The sequence below is a fragment of the Tauraco erythrolophus genome, chromosome 15 (genome assembly GCF_009769465.1).
Source record: "Tauraco erythrolophus isolate bTauEry1 chromosome 15, bTauEry1.pri, whole genome shotgun sequence".
Taxonomy (NCBI): domain Eukaryota; kingdom Metazoa; phylum Chordata; class Aves; order Musophagiformes; family Musophagidae; genus Tauraco; species Tauraco erythrolophus.
Genome location: NC_141479.1, coordinates 2,715,755 through 2,733,786, shown reverse-complemented (window position 1 = coordinate 2,733,786; position 18,032 = coordinate 2,715,755). Strand labels below are relative to the sequence as shown.

Here is an 18,032-nt window from a genome sequence, read left to right as displayed (position 1 = left end):
TCCATATAACCGTTCCTGCTCTACTGGTTCTGCTGGGCTCAGCACTGTAACAGCACTGGACAAATATTTCAGCCTGCCTTCGCTGAGGTGCAAAGACCTGTCACTCTTTCCCATTAAGACCGAAGCCATCTTTCTCACTCGCCTCCCTCTTCGTCCCTGCACGAGCTGCATTCCAGTTCCCGTCATTCATGGTTTGGAGCAGTGGAGGCAAATAAAAGGCAGGGCATTTCTCGAGAGGTGGGAAATGTAAAACAGAAAGGAAAGCAGTTATTTTCACAGCCTGCCTTGTTGCCGGGGAGATGGTTGGCTCATTCAAGAAAGGCTTGTTGGTGCTGGCTGAGATGGCCAATGTATTGGGAATCGTTGCTGCGAAATGAGGCTGGAGGAGAAAGAGGGAGACAGCAAAGAATGAGGGAAATCCCACAGTAAGCTCTCTCTGCGTGGTGCGTGGTGCATGACCCACCAGCCTCGCTGCGTCGATTCTGGAGTCCCTCTAGCCCAAAGCTCCGTCTTCCACATCCCTCTAATGTATTTTCCTCCTTTGCCATCTTCCAATCCCTCAAGTCCTTGAAAATACAAAATCTTTCCCTAATAAATGATCAGAGTAATTTAACAGCAGAGCATGACAACCATTTATGATAGTCCTTCGCGCCAACTAAAAGAGCCTGAAACAGTCCACTTCCATGACTTCACTCTACCTCTTAGGGAGCGCCAAACTCAAATTGATCCCAGCCAAGTCACCTGAGACCCACGGCCGGACCCGGGAGACCTTGCTTTGCTGCAGCAGCAACAGCACAGCTCGGCTCTGCGCTGCTGCAAAGGTGAAGTCGTGGTCTTCAAGCCAATGACAGATGATGATCTTCATATAGCACACGAGATCGCCCCAGAACCGGTGTCTGGTTCGCTGTAGTCATGCTACTAATAGAGATGGCATTTAGAAAGGAGACGAAATAAGCTTGTGTCATGGCTATAAACACATCAAGGCTCGCTCTCACAGACAGAATTTGGCTTAGAAGAGCCATCCAATTCAATAAGCAGGTTGTAGGGCTGGAGGTTGCCAAGTCTCCATGTAGAGTTTTACTCAGGCTGAGTTCGTCAATGAGTTCTCCTTTCCGACCTGGATAATTACGGTAGAAAACTGGCGATTCATTTTGGGCTAAAATGGGATCTCAGCTCTGACACCGCACGGAATATCGCTGTTTGTAGGAGAGAGCGGCGGTGATGGGCAGCAGTCAGAATCCCCGTCCTCTGCAAACGTATCATAGTGCTTGTGAGCAGGAAGAAATCCTGAGCTTGTGAAGGAGGGAGATGACACCGGCTCTGAGGAAAAGGGGAAGGATGGGGGTTCAAAAATGTCTATTTGACATTTTCTAGGCCGTATGCCTATGGCCTAGAAAATGTAACAGCAGCAGAAGCCGCTGGGTTCTCCAGGCAGGCAACTGAATTGCATGGACAGAAGACTGTCAATCAGTGATGGAGCTCTAAGCCCCCAAACTTCCCCAGCCTGGCCCGATGTTCCCATTTTTAGTTAAAATTCCTAAAGAGTGAAAAAAAGCGTGTGAAACAGCCAAAAGGAGGCAGGGGAGAGTGGGCGGCAAGCGCGGAGTGGCTGGGAAACGCGTGTTGTGTGGAAGGTGGCTCTCGGGAAGGTGCCACCTTGCTGAGCCATTGGTGCACCAGCGTGATGTTTTTCACGTTGGTCCCGGTTCAGGGTGATAGTGACGGCGTTGGCATGGCAACGCTTTAGTCCTCCCTCGAAAGTAAACACTTGGGTCTGCTTCTCAGGTTCTCCCCGATGCCGTGGGCTGGTGGTGAGCGGGCAGCAGTCGGGGGATGGGGTGGAAAAGAAGTTCACCTGATCTTCCAGTCCCTCCATGCCATCAGAAACCTGGTCCTAAGCAACACATTTCTAGGGAAAAAAAAATAAATATTTTGATGCTCTTCAGCATGATTGCTAAGTGAGCTGGGTGAGAATAACTGATGCCATCGCACCTCGAAATGCCGCTCGGATCTGTTTCTTTGGTGAGCGCTTGGCATCAGCCAGGCATGGTCCATTGGTGACACTTGCCGTCCGTGCCACCTTCCCAGCTCTGAGATCAGCTTTATTGCTAACTGTCCTACAAAACCACTGAGCAGAATGGATGCCATCCATTAAAATTAGCCCTTTAATTTTCTTTTGAAAAAAAACAGGGAAGGGAAAGAGATATCTCAGGGAATCGTTGATAAGAGGGAGACCACAGTTGTCTCACTCCAACTCCAAGCTCCAGATTGAACCTAATCACATCTTTCACCACCTAAAGAGGACTTCAAAGAAGGTGGTGCCTGATTCTCCCCAGAGAGACACAGTGAGAGGACATGGCAGCGGTCACTGGTGCCAGGAAAGGGAATTCCAGTTGGGCATGGGCTTGGGCTCATAGTGCTTTTCATCTTCTCTCCACGCTGTCAGGAGAGATCGGAGCAACCTACTCGTGAAGGGCCACCCAGCTCTTTGGGCATTTAGAAGTGTGGAGGGACATTTGTGTATGGCAGGATCAGTGAAAATAGGAAATATCCAAAAGGTGATTTTTGAACAATGACTGTTACCCTCCTCTTCAGCTGCCCACCAGGAGAAAAGCTGGTCAGAGGACTTCTCCTAGCACTGTTTGCTCCCTGGCTGGTGGAAAGCCCAACCTTTTCGGGTGCAAATCCATCTTTAGAGCTGCTTGTTTTTTTCTGGTGCTTCTACTTCCAGTGGCCATCTCAGGCATGATTTCCAAGTAATGAAGAACACTAGTCCTCCAAAGGGTGCACTTGAGAAGGTTCCTCACCTCCCCCAAAACTGTCCAACATCCCTGTTCACCTGCGAAAATGCAGACCCCGTGCTGTAGGGGGGTTAGTCCTTGTTTGCAGGCTTTCTCTTTTCACTGAGAGCAGGATGTATTTTTCCTCCATGAGCTTTATGTGTTTGATACTGGTTTTTTTGGATGATGCAGGGAGCGTTTTTAGTTTGAAAAAAAGAAAAAAAAAAAAACAACCAACCAACCTTGTTTCCTTGGAAGGAGAGCTGCCTGCCTTCCCCCATGAGATTTGTTAGTCAAATGCAGCCGCGGTCGGGGCTGCTGGGGAGGTGGCGTGATGGGGAAGGACTCTGCTCACTGGGCAGAGCCAAGCAGCCACGGGACTGGGACATTAGTGGGGAATTAATGAGAGGTGAGGTGCTGCTTTCTGTTCCCACGAGATACTGGGGGAAGATGGCTTCTCTGGGAGCCCCTGGGAAGTGCCAGAGCGGAACAACACAAAAGATGAGGTGTTCAAAAATATTTGGCCGAGGAGCACAGCTGGAACGGAGCCCCGAAAAGGTGAAAACCTCCCCACTGCCCGCAAAGGGGCTTCCCAGCAGCTCCTGGATCCAGGGTGGGCTGTAGGTCGGGCGAGGGCCGGTTCCACACCACTGTCCGCTCCTTCTCGCAGGACAGCACAGCCTGGCCGCGGCGGATTTCAGCCCATCCGATGGGGCTCCCCACGGAGCAGGCAGCAGTGGCCTTGCCCTGGGTAGCGTCTGGTGTCGGTGAAGGCAGGCAGAGACCGTTTGTCCTTCTCTAGAGCCCGTCTGTCCGTAAAGGGATCGACGGACCTGTAAGCTGGAACAAAAAATACATCTAGTTATGCGATGTACTGCGCGATGGAGGTGCCGAGGTTAAATGCACCCCTCGGCAGAGGCTTTGAAGGTGCTGATGGGTGTTTCTGACTGTATGGGTGATCGGGCGCTCGCTAAAATCCCTCCGGAAAGTCACGGCCGTGTTTGAGGCTGAAGTTCAGGTTGCATCTGCCTGCAGCCCGATGCGGGCAGGGTGCTGTCTGCAGGTAGGATTGCAAGTCAGCCCTCCCGGCGGCGAGGGCAGATAACAACAAACTACTCAGCACATTTCGAATACGTGTCAGTTATTAAGTGGATTTATTTCCATCTCTTCTGGGAAGTGTTGGGAAGCGCTGCTGAGTCACGCTGCTTACTCACGGGTTTTAGGAGTGCCGTTTGAAATATTTGTTTTCCAAATGCCTTCTATGATGTTCCTATTATTTGAATGTCTCCAGATGCAAAACGAAAACATTTACACGGGGCATCCCTGGCCTTAAACAGATCTCCGGCGTGTAACTCACAAAGAGGCATAAAACGAATGTCTTGGAAAGGGATTTCTCCCTTGGCTCTGTCATTCAGTGTTTGTTCAAGGATTGCAGCGAGGGGCAGTGCACGCTTTGCTCCAAAACAGACGGAGTGCAGGCGGGCTGGGCTTGGGAGAGCTTAGGAGGGAGGAAGGATTGCTGGGGCAGCTGCCTTGCTGTGCCCGGGCACATGGGAGAGGAGGGATGGAGAGCACAATCCTTGCTTACACCAGGTGCTAATAAACTCAGGACGTGATATTCTCCCGCAGCGGTCCGCATGAACCACAGACCCCAAAGCAATTCAGCCCCCCAAGGGCCACCCACCAGGTGCCCTTGCAAGAGCACCAGGTCCAAGGGCATGGCTGAAGCCAGGTGCTCAGCTGCCACGGGCTCTGTGCAGAGTGGGTTTTGTTGGCAGCTCCGGTCGTAGCCTGGGCAGGTCAGGCGGGAAGGGAGCAGGTACAGCCATCTTCCCCGGGCAGAGCCACGGCGAGACGGCGGTACCTCAAATGTGTCCCTTGCACTGCATCAATCGTGGGGATGGCAGAGATGATGTGCCACGCATGAGGAGTTCATTACCGAAATACAGGTTTTACCGAGGCTGTTAATCAGTGTTGTGTACATTGGTAATAACTGATTAAAGATACCACGTGGGAACTCGTTTAACAGCTATGGTTACTGCTTTGATGTCAGCCTCACCTGCTGCGGGGGGTGTCGGGATGTCTGGTGGTGCGGCGGGGACCAGCCTCCCCTGAGGCAGCCCGTCCCAAAGATGCCATTGACCCAGGTCCAGACTGAGGCCAGGAGGGACTTCCCCAAGTTTTGTTCAAAAGAAGGAAAGGATCAAGCCCTGGATGACGATTAGCAACAACAAAGCCTCAAAGGCTGCTGTAAAACAGGATCATTTTGACCGTGGACACATTTAACCTTGTGGTCAAAGACAGAGAGAGAAAACGTGCAGGAAAAAAGTGCAGAGGATGCGAATCAGCTTTAGGGTTTTTGATTGATAGTCGCTGGGGGCTCCAGGACGCCTCATCCTTCCCCGTGGGAGACCTGCATCCGCGGCACGTCTCCCCGGAATCGCTCCAGGCAGCGCGGCGCATCCCTCTCGAGTGCCAAAACCCACTCAGGAGCCAAAGAAAAATCTCACCCACAGGCTTTGATTAAATTTCCTCCTTTCTGCTGGGCTCTTCGTTTTCCGGGGCTGTGGGAGTTTCTACCTTGCAGCACATTCTATCTGTGTTGATGGCATGACCGCTGCTTGATACTTTTCCCTTGATAAGAAATAATTCCCCTAGGTCGGCTGTTTATAATTAACTCTTCATTTTCCTATCGATTGTTTTGAGACTAGCTTAACTCCATTGATTAGAGGGAATTACTCTTGGTTTACACTGAGCTCATAGGAATGGAGAAACAAGTGACACGTAGGAACAATCTCACTAACAAGCTCCGGTCAGCTATATGGTTGTCACCCACTTGTGAACCCGTCTTTCTGTGTTTAGGAGCTATCCCTGAGCAGATGTTTGCTCCTTTATGGGAAGGGGCTTTACTAATCCCATCTTACTTGCTAGATACACGTTACGGATGTTCAGTCGGGTGTCTAGGCTGTTGGGTCATGTGTTGAACACAACCAGTTACTTTTTAGTTAGGCTGACAGCAGGACGGGAGCAAAACTGTCCTCCGAGAAATGGCTTCCAAGTTGGAGAGGTTTTACACGTAGGGATGGGAGGGGAACGTATTGGACAGAGGAAACAAGCGTCCGTTAGCAAGAGAAGATGCAAACAGACTTAAAGGTCCAAAATAGCTCTTTGCAGGTTTGGGAAGCAAAAAGGGTCCCATCCTGTTCCCTCCTACCTGCCAGCAGCTGCTGTGCTCCGGAGGAGGAAGCCTCTTTGCCAAGCCTCTGCGGGAAGGGCACAGTGGGATGCAGCGGTGCTCAGTCCCCAGCTCCCGCCCGTACCCGTCCATCCATGCCATGGGAGCTGAGCAACAAAAGACAGCGGCAGAGAAGTAGAGAGTGTTTTCTGAGGCCGGGAGAATGTTTGGCTTGCCAATTTTATTGAGTTTTTATTTAAAATGGTGAGAGTTTTTAGTGCTGGTAGATGACACTCCAGGCAAGAAAGGAAATTTTTTCTAAGAAAGAGATCCCAGTAGTCACCACCCAGTGAGTTTGAGTCAGTTCTGTAAAGTTATGAATTAGTTTCTTCCAAGTGAGAACCAGGTCTCATCTCCATTCCTCCCTTCTACATGTCATCACGTTTGTGTACTTTTTTTTCTTCCCTTAGGCAGGACAGGTTTTGGCAACACAACCTATCTGGAGGCGCAGTGTGAATTCCTGTGGATGCCAAAGATGGGAATTTTAGGCTGGTTTTTCCTCACCACCTCACCAGCACCTTAGCCAAAGGTCTCGAAGTCATTTTTCTTCTGGCTTTTATTCTCCTTAATGACTGTTATTGGTACTATAAGCTTAGGAAAGCTTTTCTCTTGCCAAGTTCCCCTGCCATATTTATGAGGCGTGCAGAGGCTTCTAGCGGTGATATTTGTGCTGTCCTTGTTCAAGTCCCTTTGTTTTAAACGGACTTTTGTTTTGCTCCAGCTTCCCTTGACGCGCATTGCAGGCAACCCCTCCCAAGGTGCTCAGCTTTTCCCTGGCCAGTTCCAGTTCTGCTTCCCTTAGCTGCTGTGGCACGCACGTGTCCTCCCTTGCTCGCTTCCACTGCCGAGATCCTTCACCCGGGAAACGGCACGGGGTTGAATCAGCTGTCTGCGGTTGGCGTACGCGTACCGCTATTGCGGGCTTCTTTATTTCGTTTACTCCAGAGGCAAAAGATGTACCGAGGCTGAAAACATCATATTCAGCATTACAGTGGGTCATGAGCCAAGTTCAGGCTGGTCTTGTGACGAGTGAGTAGGCAAAAATCCTTCTTTCCTCAACTTTCTCTCCCAAGAACAGAACCTCAGGGAAGACTATAGGACGCAAGGCTCCGCAGGGCTGCTCTTTAGGTCGTTGCAAACTAGGAGATGAGCATCTACTGTCTCTTGTTGGTGATCCAAGCAAAAAATGAACAGGCACAAAACAATCCCAGCCCTGAAGCCCTGAATTGTGTAGCGGGAGGAGGAAGCCTATCCCACAGCATCAGGACTCAGCAATTTCGGCATCAAGGCTCTTGGGCCATGAGGTTTCAGAAACCAAGAGGAGCTGGACCCAAACTACACCCCTACCCATTTCACAGTCATGGGCTGTATGCACGGACGTTTTACTGTGTTGAATCACCTTCAAAGCCACCTCTTGGGCAGACCCCCCTTTTCTGGCTCCCCTCTTCCCGTTCCTGAGGGAGCTGTAGGGTGCAAAGCCTGGTGCTGTTCAGGCAGTTGTCACACTCGAGGTCCCCCAGCAGCCAGCTCTGCCGCTGCACATGGACATCTCTGATGGTCCTTCCCTGGGCACCACTGCACAGTAAGGCCAAGGAGCAAGCCGTGCCCAACGTGTTTCAAACCAGGAAAGCACGATCAGCTGATACATTGATTTGGAAGAAGAAGAAAGATGATGAGGACAGAGCTGCTAATAGTAATCCACAGAGGCAGCAGCTCTGAGCTGCCTTTCCACCACTAATCATCTGTCCCCTAATATCCTGGGCATTCAAGACCCCAGTTCTGAGGTCATGCTGCTTGTCAGCATGCATTTTCGGCTTCATTTCTCTGGGCTGATCCAAGAGCACAAAGGATCGAGGGAGCGGACAGGCTATTGCGCCATGTCCCTTTCTCCTTTGCCATCAACTTTGCCGAGGGAAAGTGGGCAGCAAATAAGCAGTGAGGGCTGGTGGGGAGGGGAAGCCTATCACTTCACACTCTCGTTATCTAACTTGCCTTGGAATCCTCCAAGAGATCACCAGGAACCAGTTCCAGTGCTAGTGAATCTTCAGTGACCCTCTTCAGTGACCCTTCAGGAAGAGAACTGAGCTTAGGGACCGAGTCCCCCACAAAGTACCAGCTTTCTGTGAGTTAAATTCCAGATGTAAACAGATGTTCTCCCCAGCAGCCCTCACAAATGCTATGATATGCATCAGGCAGCCTTAGCACATCATGCATCTTTAAGCCCTTTTCCATAAGAAGCTGTAGGGTGTTGTCTGGGATCAGGAAGAATTAGTCAGGCAAGTTCTTTGAGCCAGAAAAATCACGTTTCCCTTCATGCTGATTATGCAGTTCCTGCTTCAGACCAGGATTTACTGATCAGATTGCTACACTCAACATGGTGATGGAGGTTCAATAGTGCCAGGACAGGTTCCAGTGGACCACTTGTCCCTATCCCACCCACCAGCACTGAACTGGGTTCTTCTCTTGGCCCTTCTAGCAGAGGAGTGACTGTCTACAGGCTGAAGAATGAGGTCTTCTCGGGTGGGCAGGGGTGATGCTGACTTCCTCGTTGAACCAGATGGCTCCTCTTCTCTGGGGCAGGAGCTGGGGGAAGTATTGGTGCTTCCTTCCAAGGAGAGTGGCAGGATTCCGGTGAGCTTCACTCAAGCACCGTCTACAAACAGCAAGCCCAAGTCTGGGCACAGAAGAGGGAGACACTGGTTCAATTTCTATTTCCTCTCAGTTGGCCTGGAAGGGGAGGCTGCTAATGAAAAGAGTCCATCAATGCTTGCAGTAAAGGTGTTAGCTCTGAGAGATGAAATTCTTCCCAAGTCGCAGAAGAGAACCCAGCCTTTGGCCTCTGCTGTGGGTTACCATCAGGCCCAGCTGGGTTTGAAGCAGACATCAGGACAACGTGTGAAACAATTAGCTGCACTGCCAGCACCGTGGTGCACGCACGCAAAATCACAGCTGTAAATCCAGGGCGTCCGAAGCAGTGCCCAGCATCTACCTCTGCATGGACGTGTGCTAGAAGTGGTCAGAAGTAAAGTGCCTTATGTATGGAAGGAAAGGAAATCCAATTTCACGTGCAGCATCACCAGCAAAGCTGCTCAGATGGTTGTTTCTAGCTCTTACGGGAAAGAAAGGGGCGGTAGGTTCTAGTTAAATGCTAAATAGGATACCAAGTAGTGGAGAGAGAAAAGTAGCATCTCTGTAGCCGTAAAAGGTTGTTCTAAAGGTCAGATCTGCCTGTACTCTCCCAGCTCTGTGAATAGCTATTCCTTTGATCCACAAGTTGAGCTTTTGACTAGGAGGGGCTGAAATAAACAGGGCTAAAGCTGTCCTGTCCGTTATCACTGGGAATGGCTTGTTTCCAAGAGCAGGCTCTGCCTCTGCAGATAGGACATGCAGCGTGGCAGAGAGCAACCCCAAAGGGCAGATGGCTCACGTGGACCATCCTCACCACCAAGCCTTCATCCCTGGGCTTCAAAATGCCGCAGTGCCCCTCTGCGGAGAGACAGCGATGCCGTCCTGCTCGCTGCCATCCCGCCCTGAGCACATGCCTCCTGTCCAACACCCCTACGAGAGCGTGGGCAGAAGCCAGGAGCCTTTCGTTCGGGATATACTGCCCAAGGCTGTTTGTCTGGAGTCAGGCTTCCTTTTCCATCCCCTAAGGTGAGATGTCGGGAAGGAAACCCTGGCAGTCCTGCCTGTATGTTTTCTCTCTCTCGTACAAAGTGAAAACAGGAGGGTCTTGCAGCCCTGATGGCACAGACAGATGGACTGACGGACCCGCTCTGCACAGAGGGGGCAAATGAGGCTCTGGCCTTTGTGCCACCCGAGTTCCTGGGGGTGACACAACCCTGCTCTTCCCATGCTTTTAGTGATGTCCTTCTGTTGCCGTGGCAACGAGGCACTTTCATTGGCGAGTAAGAAACCAAATTAAAACCAAAGCAGTTTATTAAATGTCAAACCGAGTTGGTGTGTCTCACAGAAATGTCCCTGGGGCACCAAGACAGGAGCACAGTGACTCTCCGGGCATTCTTTCGGGAGCAGGGCTCCTCCAGCGAACAGGCAGCACTGCCACGAGGGGAAGGGAACAGTTCCTCTGGGTCTGTACATTGCCACCATCTCCGAAGGAGACGTCCTGCCTTCTTTGTGCATCAGTCCAAGGATGCTGGAGCCAGCCAGGCCCTGAGATGCGTGGCTCAGCAAAGCCATTCCTACATCCACGCGTCGATGGAGGAAGGTAGATATATTTCCAGGCTATGCTAAACCTCAGCAGCCTACACGGTGAGGTCCTGCTGCTACCACCATGTCCATGTGCCCTGGAGGGGAAGTCCTCAAGCAGGTGGTGGAGCCATGCCCGTCATGAATAAAGCATCTGGACCAGGAGCCCTCTGTATCAGCGACCCAATCTGCTGGCATGATACAGGTGAAGTAGGCTGGAAGATGGTCTTTCTGTGAAAGCAGCTCATCTTCAGCTAAAAACTTTAAAAATGTTGTCAATGACCCTTTAGTCTATGCCCAGAAGAAAACACATGCTGAAAGAGTTAATTCTTGCTTGTGAAACTACATAAACTAATCTTTGCTATCCTGGGAGAAAGCAGTCCAGGATTTGAGGCAGGAGGACCTCAGCATGCTCTGGTTTCTGGTGAAGGAGCCAATCCTGTCATACTCTTCTGCATCACCTGATTTCAAGAAGGAACTTTTTGTTGGTCTATCCAGCTGTCCTATTTGTAACCAGCTTATATAGTATAAAAAGTGTCTCGTTCACAGTGCTTTCTAATTAGACGTTGTAACCACGATCCTATTTCACGCCACTCTAATTTGCTCCATCACAATGTTTTAAAGTTTTACATTAACTGTATCATGCAGGGCAAACTCTTCAAGGGTTCGAAGCCAGCAATTACACGCCGCTTTGATCTGTACATAAAGCTGATGTGAGTTCACATACAGCAACATCCCATCATGCCATCTGAAAACCTGGGATTAAAAGATGCTACTGGAGCTCTGTCCAAAGTCAGGGGTCACTTAGTCCAGAGCATGGCAACTCAGAGCAAGCTTGCCAGGCTAGAAAAGATTTTGCAATCCCAGTCACTTCTGACCTTTCTAAAAGGACTGAATTTTCAAGAGTCCATATTTGGTAGATCTCCAGCACAATCTACATCTAAGTTTGTGGCTGGCGTTCAAAGCTCTAAAAATGGAAATGGGCCTTCACCACTTGAACCTGAAGAATATTCATTATAGAGGGAAAGAGCTTGGGAGTAACTGGGCTGACGTGGTTAAGCAAACATGACTGGATTAGCCAAGGGCAGGATTGGGCACTACCCAGTAAGACACAGCGTGTGCAATAGCGGAAGAGATGTGGGCTGATTCTGCATGCCACTGCTCACCTGGTTTGTGCAGATCTGATATCCACTTTGACTCATTAAGAGACTCCTTAGTAGGTGTGAACATCAAAGATTTAAGTGCACTGGCAAAACTAGCCGTAGACATCTTCCCTATGCGTGTTTTAACCTTGGACCTCTGGTATGCTCTTTGCAAGTGTTTATTAAAAAAAAAAGGAACCAAACACATTTTCCTAGTAGAGGGGAAAACCCAGTAAGACTGTAGAGTCCGGTGGTAGTTTCAGGGAGCTGCTGTTTAGCTTAAGAGTTCCGATTTCAATTCAAGGCCAGGTTGGATGAGGCTTTGGGCAACCTGGTGTAGTGGAGGGTGTCCCTGCCCATGGCAGGGGGGTTGGAACTAGATGATCTTTAAGGTCCCTTCCAACCCTAACGATTCTATGATTCTATGATTCTATGATTTGGGAAAAGCAACAGTTTCTAGAAGTGCTCTGTATCTGCTTTTGCCTCCACCTCTATCTGAAAGACCAAAACCTTTGAAATTCTGCACATGGGCGTTAACGCGGCAGCATCGGTCATGCCAAGCTTCTACACGACACGGAGTAGCAGCCCTAGGTTAGGGCCTTCCTTGGCTGAGCTGTTGGAAGAGAAGAACACAGTGAGCAGTTGCCAGGGGATTTTCTCTCCCTCTGCCCCCTCATCCCCCGGCCCTCCCGGCTCCAGCCATGCCAGGCGCAAGCGCCCCGGCGCAGAGGGCGGATCCGCAGCCTGTGCGCATCCAGCTCCGTTGGAGTCAATCTGGCCCCGAGGCTTGTTTTGCTATTTTACAGCAGAACAAATAGAGCAACATTTCATAACGTCCTAATGAGGCACATTGAAGAACGCCCAGGAGACAGAGACAGTATCAGTGTTCCTTGGCACGGAGAGAAAATCAAAGGCATTTGTTTGTTATCTGAAATGTCGATCTCTGTTCCTTTCAGTGGTAGGCAGACATTTTTATAGCGTAGGTTCCTGGAAATACTCAGATGTCACTGTTGGTGCATTCCAAGAGCACTATTTATTTTCAGATATACCTATAAAAACCGAGACTGAAATGAGGAAATATTCAAAGCCATTACGGGGTTATTAAGCTTTAAGTAGAGCGTTGCACTCTGTATGGCCCCAAAAGACCTAACACTTGTGGACCCGTTCTTCTTCCCATTGAATGGGAATTAGATCTCTGACTTGAGGAAGCCCTAGTAAGAGAGGAGTCTTTGCCCATCTTTGCCCAGGGTGGGACCCAGCAGCACTGCAGAGATCCTATTGCAAAGACTTCAGCTACACCTGGCCAGGACATGAATGGAACCCCAGCTATCCTGTAAGAGTGAGTGTTTGGGAGCAGATGATGTCAGAATTAAAACCAGTGCCATGAGGAGACATCACTACAGCCGTGCCCATCCCGCTGCGCTACAGTACGACACAGCTCACGAGCAAGGGATCTGCCAGCGACAGCGCCGTCCGGGTGCCAGCGGGCACCGAGGCCAGAGCCAAGGCCAGCTCTCCGAGTGCTGTAATCACCCTCTTGCCTGCAGAAAAGGTGCCTCTGCATCGTGACAGCTGCTAAAGTCTCAGCTACGATCCTGTCGGTGCCTCTAGAGAACACGCTGTTCATTCGAACTTGCTGCTTTTTTTACAGTTTCGACACGTCTTCCACTTCTCTAGCCTTGGTAAGCAGAGGACATATCGCAAAGGCAAAACCACCAGTATCCAAATACCTTTGGAATCTGGCTCAGGCTCTTGCAGGGAGGAGCTGACAGCAGGTGACCCGAGCTGGGTCACTTCAGGTTAGGGCTGCGAAGGCTCTCGAGATGTGCCCCTCCAGTAAGCGGCAGAGACAGACGGGGCTCCATCTCCCGGCCCAGGCTGGCCGCGGGGTGTTCGCCAGCCGGGTGGAGCTGCAGTCACGGGTGATAACGGGAGAACTCACTGCCATGGAAGTGGCAGAGGACGCACGCTGCAGGATACGCACATCCAGGTAGGCTGATTGGAGGAAGGATTCGAAGCCCAGGGAAGGTGAGCTGAGATGATCTGTTCTTCAGAACGACTGAAAAAGTCCTCTTTAAAGCCCTGAACAGGAAAGACTGCGGTGTTATTAAGAAGCCAGGCAAGCCTTCCCATTAAAGGAAGGACATCTCCTGCAAAAAGTGTTTCCTAAGGAAGCAATGCTGTTCTGCTAAGTTGACCTTGACAGAGATTTCCCCATTCTCAGTTGGATCTGGGAAGCAAGTATGTTAATAAACTCACTGCTGAGCAATTTAATGCTATTCTGTACACTCTACTCACTCTGGAAGCCCAATTAAGCATAAGAAAATGAAGGAATTTTTGCTTATTTAATAACATTTTTTCTGCATGTCACTGTTTCAGAAAGCCAGCAGATGAAATAGCCCCTCCACCCTCTGTCCCTGCACCAAAGCCAAAATCATCTCAACTAGGTCAGATATGTTTGTTGTGGTCTCTCCAGTTAAAAAGCTATCATCCATCAGGACTGTAATCATCCGTCAGGATTGTTTCAGCCATCCAGCTTGCAAAACCCAACACTCTTCTGTTATTTTTAAGGACGCACAGGCCACTCCACAAGATCAGCCCATGCCCACTATTTCAGAATGCCTCTGCGAGAGATTGAAAAAAGGAGCAGAGTGGTTAAAAAAAGCAATTCAGACATTAACAATGTCATGGCAACAGCAAATTAAAGCCTCAAAAGCAGAGCTCAGCTCACTAAAGGTTTAGGGAGTCACTGCGCTGCAGGACTGAATGAAATATTCAGCGTATAAAAGAGGCGCCCAAATGGTTTTTGTATTTGTGAGAATGACGCCAAGCCAGCTGCTATTTAAGTATGTTTTTGCCTAACCATGGCTTTTTTTTCTTTTTTCCTGCGAAAGATTTTAAAATAGTACACTTGTCAGGTAAACGTGGGTCTGTTTTGATTCCTGGGGGACTTTGGCATTCGCAACTGCAATCATAAACATCAGCTCATGCGGAAAGCGGCAGTTGTAGCAAAAATTGATAGAAGGAGAAACCGAGCGTTTTGGGAGAAGTTCCCCAGCGAGAGGGTTTGTCCGTTGGGTACGATGATGTGACATGAGGTGACAGCCTGACCCGTAACCGATAGCGAGGTTTGCAGTCGCAAACTCGGTGTTTTCACCCAGTGCTGTGCATGCAAACGAGCAGACAATAAACCTCCTTTGCTGTTTCTTTTCCTCGCCGCCCTCTTCTAGGTTCTCTTCAGGGTTTCTCAGCCTTTTTCTTCCCAACAAGGTCAATCATGTCAAGCTGCCCAAGTATCCGGTGGCCGTTCCCACCCCCCATAAGCTTTGCTTGCCTGAGCTTTACTTCAAGCTTCCTCCTGGTGCTTAGTCTCTTAATTGTAGTAGCCACCCATGGCTGATTCCAGTAGTGGGATGGGATCAGGAGGAAAAAAAACATCCTCTAGTTATGATTTGGGCTTGTGCCAGGCTGGCAGGGAGAGAAAAACTCCAGCAGAGCATGTTCCTTACGCTAAAGAAGACTCAGAAGTGAGACAGTGCTCAGTTTTTATCTGTCTTGTGTTTGTATCCTTCTTTCTGCCTTTTGTCCTCCACACCTCCCAACCTTTCCCCTTCCCCTTCCCCTTTGCTATACGAGCTTGAGAAGTTAAAATGTTTGAAACACCTCGGGACCTTCTGTCTGTGTCAGTGGTCTCTCATGGAGTGCTCCGTGCTGGTGGTCTGCAGGGGTCTCTGCTAATGTTTTCAAACTCATCTGCCTGGTACTGGATGGGAAAGTCTCTGAGCATCCGAGGCTGTTGCAGTGTTTGCCCATTCAGTTGCCACGTCCACAGATTCTCCTGCCTTTGAAGATGCCAGGTGTCTTTTAGCTAAGTCTCTACTTCCCGTTACTCCTCCAAACTCTTTCAAATCATTTCTCACAATGCTGGCATCTTGTGGTTTTGAATTTGATTTTAAAGTGAAATTTTGTATAGTGCTTGCACACGCCCTCTGAGTCACAGGGGTCAGGTCAGTTTGGAGCTGTGAACTTTCCCAGTGTGTTTCAAACCAAGTTCTGCCTCCCAGTGACTCAGTACCAACAAGTCTTCAAGCCTTGCACCGTTGATACACAGGCATTAGATGATCTGAGGGCTGGAGCACCTCTGCTATGGAGACAGGCTGAGAGAGTTGGGGCTGTTCAGCCTGGAGAAGAGAAGGCTCCGGGGAGACCTTCCAGCAGCCTTCCAGCACCTAAAGAGGCTACAAGAAAGCTGGAGAGGGGCTTTTGACGAGGGTGTGTAGTGACAGGACACGGGGCAATGGCTTTAAACTGAAAAGGTGAAGATTTAGATGAGATCTAAGGAAGAAATTCTTCCCTCTGAGGGTGGTGAGGCGCTGGCACAGGTTGCCCAGAGAAGTAGTGGCTGCCCCATCCCTGGAAGTGTTCAAGGCCAGGTTGGATGAGGCTTTGATCGACGTGATCTAGTGGAAAGTGTCCCTGCCCATGGCAGGGGGGTTGGAACAAGATGATCTTGAAGGTCCCTTCCAACCCAAACCATTCTATGATTAGTTAGAAAGAGAGCAGCGTAGCAGACTTTAAAAGTTACAAGCTTCTATAGTTCGCTAGCCAGGAACTCCTGATACCTGGCTCCAAATCCACTGTCCTCTGTGGCCCCGGAGGGACCGGGAAGCACTCAGGGTTTGACTCAATCGGTACCAGAGAGAGGGTGGAAGCTTTTAGTGGTTTGAGCAATTAAGCTTAAGTGAGATGAAGAGAGCTTTCAGCCTGTAACAACGCCTGGAGTTAGGGCATGGTAGAGTTCCACGTCTGCTGCTTCTTGCATGTGCCCTGTAGCACTCGCCATCGGCCCTCTCGAGCACCGTCACGGGGTTGTCTGATGGAGCGGGGTTTTGGCTGGATCCGCCCAACGGGTTCCTGAGCAGCCTTAGGGTGGCAAGACAGCTTTGCGTTTCCGGAAGGTGAGCAGGGAAATTGCACATAGTCAAAGCAAGATCTGAATAGAAGAGCTAAGAGCAAAAACTAGCTGCAAAGAGAAGTAAAAGGCGCTCAGAAGTCAAAGTCCAAGGAGTTCCCAAGGGTCCAGCCTCCAGTTTATGGTACAGTTTGTCATTTTCCTCTTCTTTTGGAACTTGAAAAACAGCAATACTAGGGCTTAGATTTCACACCTCTTGGATTTCCCTCTCCTCCCCGTCTGAGCTCTTGACTGATCTCAGTTACAGGAACCCTAAAACCAGAAATGCCTCCTACATTGCTGCAACGCCCAAGCAGTTGAGCCAGAGCCCAGAAAAGCCTTCATTGTGAAGGTGATAGGGATTATTCCTCTCTCAAAGAAAAGTGTCTTAAGATTTCATTTCTTAGTCTCAAAGCCATGACCTGGGTCCTGCTGTGCTTTGGGAGAGGACACAAAGCTGCCTCCAGACAAAGAGCTGGCTGGAGAGGAGCAGTCAGGTTGCAGGCAGATAGCTTGGGTAACCCTTACAAAATGGGCATTTTTTCCTCTCCAGATTTAGAGAGGTGACTGTTTTGGAGGACCTATTGCATGCAGATAGTCTAAAAGGGATAGAAGAGAAGGATGATGGTGAAGGGAAAAAAGACATCATCTGTATCCCTCCAACTTTTAACTTGGTTGCCTATCAACAGCACCATCTTAAAGAGAGTAGTTCTGCTCTCAGGTGCTTTAGAGCCGCTCTGTGCTCTGCTCATCGCCTGTTACTGCTTGTCAGAAGCCCCTGAAAGCAGAGTATGGATTTTCTAACGGAAGCCCTAGTTGCTGCATTCGAACAGGAGTTATCCTCTTGAGTACACAGAGCTCGTGAGTTATCCGAGACAGCAAGATTGAGGTGTGCCCTGAGCTTTCCCCTGCATCTGCTCAGCCCTCCAACATCCTGTGCTTCTCCGTCCCCGGAGCAAGAGCCCTCCTGGTGCACGGGTCTGTCCGTTTATGCGGCTCTGCTCACTGTTGTCAGCAGATGAGTGGTGCTCGCTGTCTAATCACTTGAAGAAGAGTTCCCCAATAAGGCTTGGCCCAAAATATTTGAAAGAGCATCCTTGGGCAGATAGCGTGCCTGAGTGATGTCTGCTTACCCACCCACCCTCTCCGTCCAGTTTCCTTGTGCGGGTACAGGAAATACCTGCTGGTGTTGTTACCCCTTGTTCACCCGCCTTTCCCATTGCTATTCCTTCCAACGAACCCGCGGGGTGCTGGAAGATGGGTTTGGTGCCTTGTTTTCACGCGAGGCGTGTGTTTGCAGGAGGCTCAGGCAGCCCTTGTTCCTGGGAGCACATGCCCCGTGGAGGTGCATCCACAGTGCTCCCCTGCACCTGCGTGGCACAGTCACTTAGGAGAGTTTATCTTGATGGAGCTCCTCAGGAACGTCCAAGGAACAGATGCAGCTTAGACCATCGCAGCGGTGTGGTATGTTTCCCTGACATTTCCTTGGGAAAGCACAGTGGTTGTGTGAGCTGCGTGGGGGAAGAGCTGGCTCTGGGTGCAGACACATCCCTGGTGCTGCCCGGGGTGCGATGTGACACAGATGGCTCTGGCAGGTAGTGTGCTGTTGGGAGCACCCTTTTGCCTCTGCCACTTCTTCATCGTTGCCTCCAAACCACCTACTTCTCCAGAGCTTTTGCCTCCCTTTTTGAAACTTCTTTCGGGCTAGATTTCCA

General features: G+C 50.1%; 1 protein-coding gene across 7 annotated transcripts in view; it reads left to right on the top strand.

Annotated features, from left to right (window-relative positions):
• The window catches only part of GNAO1 (G protein subunit alpha o1), a 133,487-nt gene that overhangs the window by 57,953 nt on the left and 57,502 nt on the right, over positions 1 to 18,032 (top strand). The window contains exon 4 of one of the 7 annotated variants that reach the window (XM_086621134.1): positions 16,938 to 16,944. The exons of the other annotated variants lie outside the window; for them this stretch is intronic. Coding sequence (XP_086477260.1) covers positions 16,938 to 16,944 — 7 coding nt within the window. The remainder of the gene's footprint in view (positions 1 to 16,937; positions 16,945 to 18,032) is intronic. 7 annotated transcript variants of the gene reach the window in all.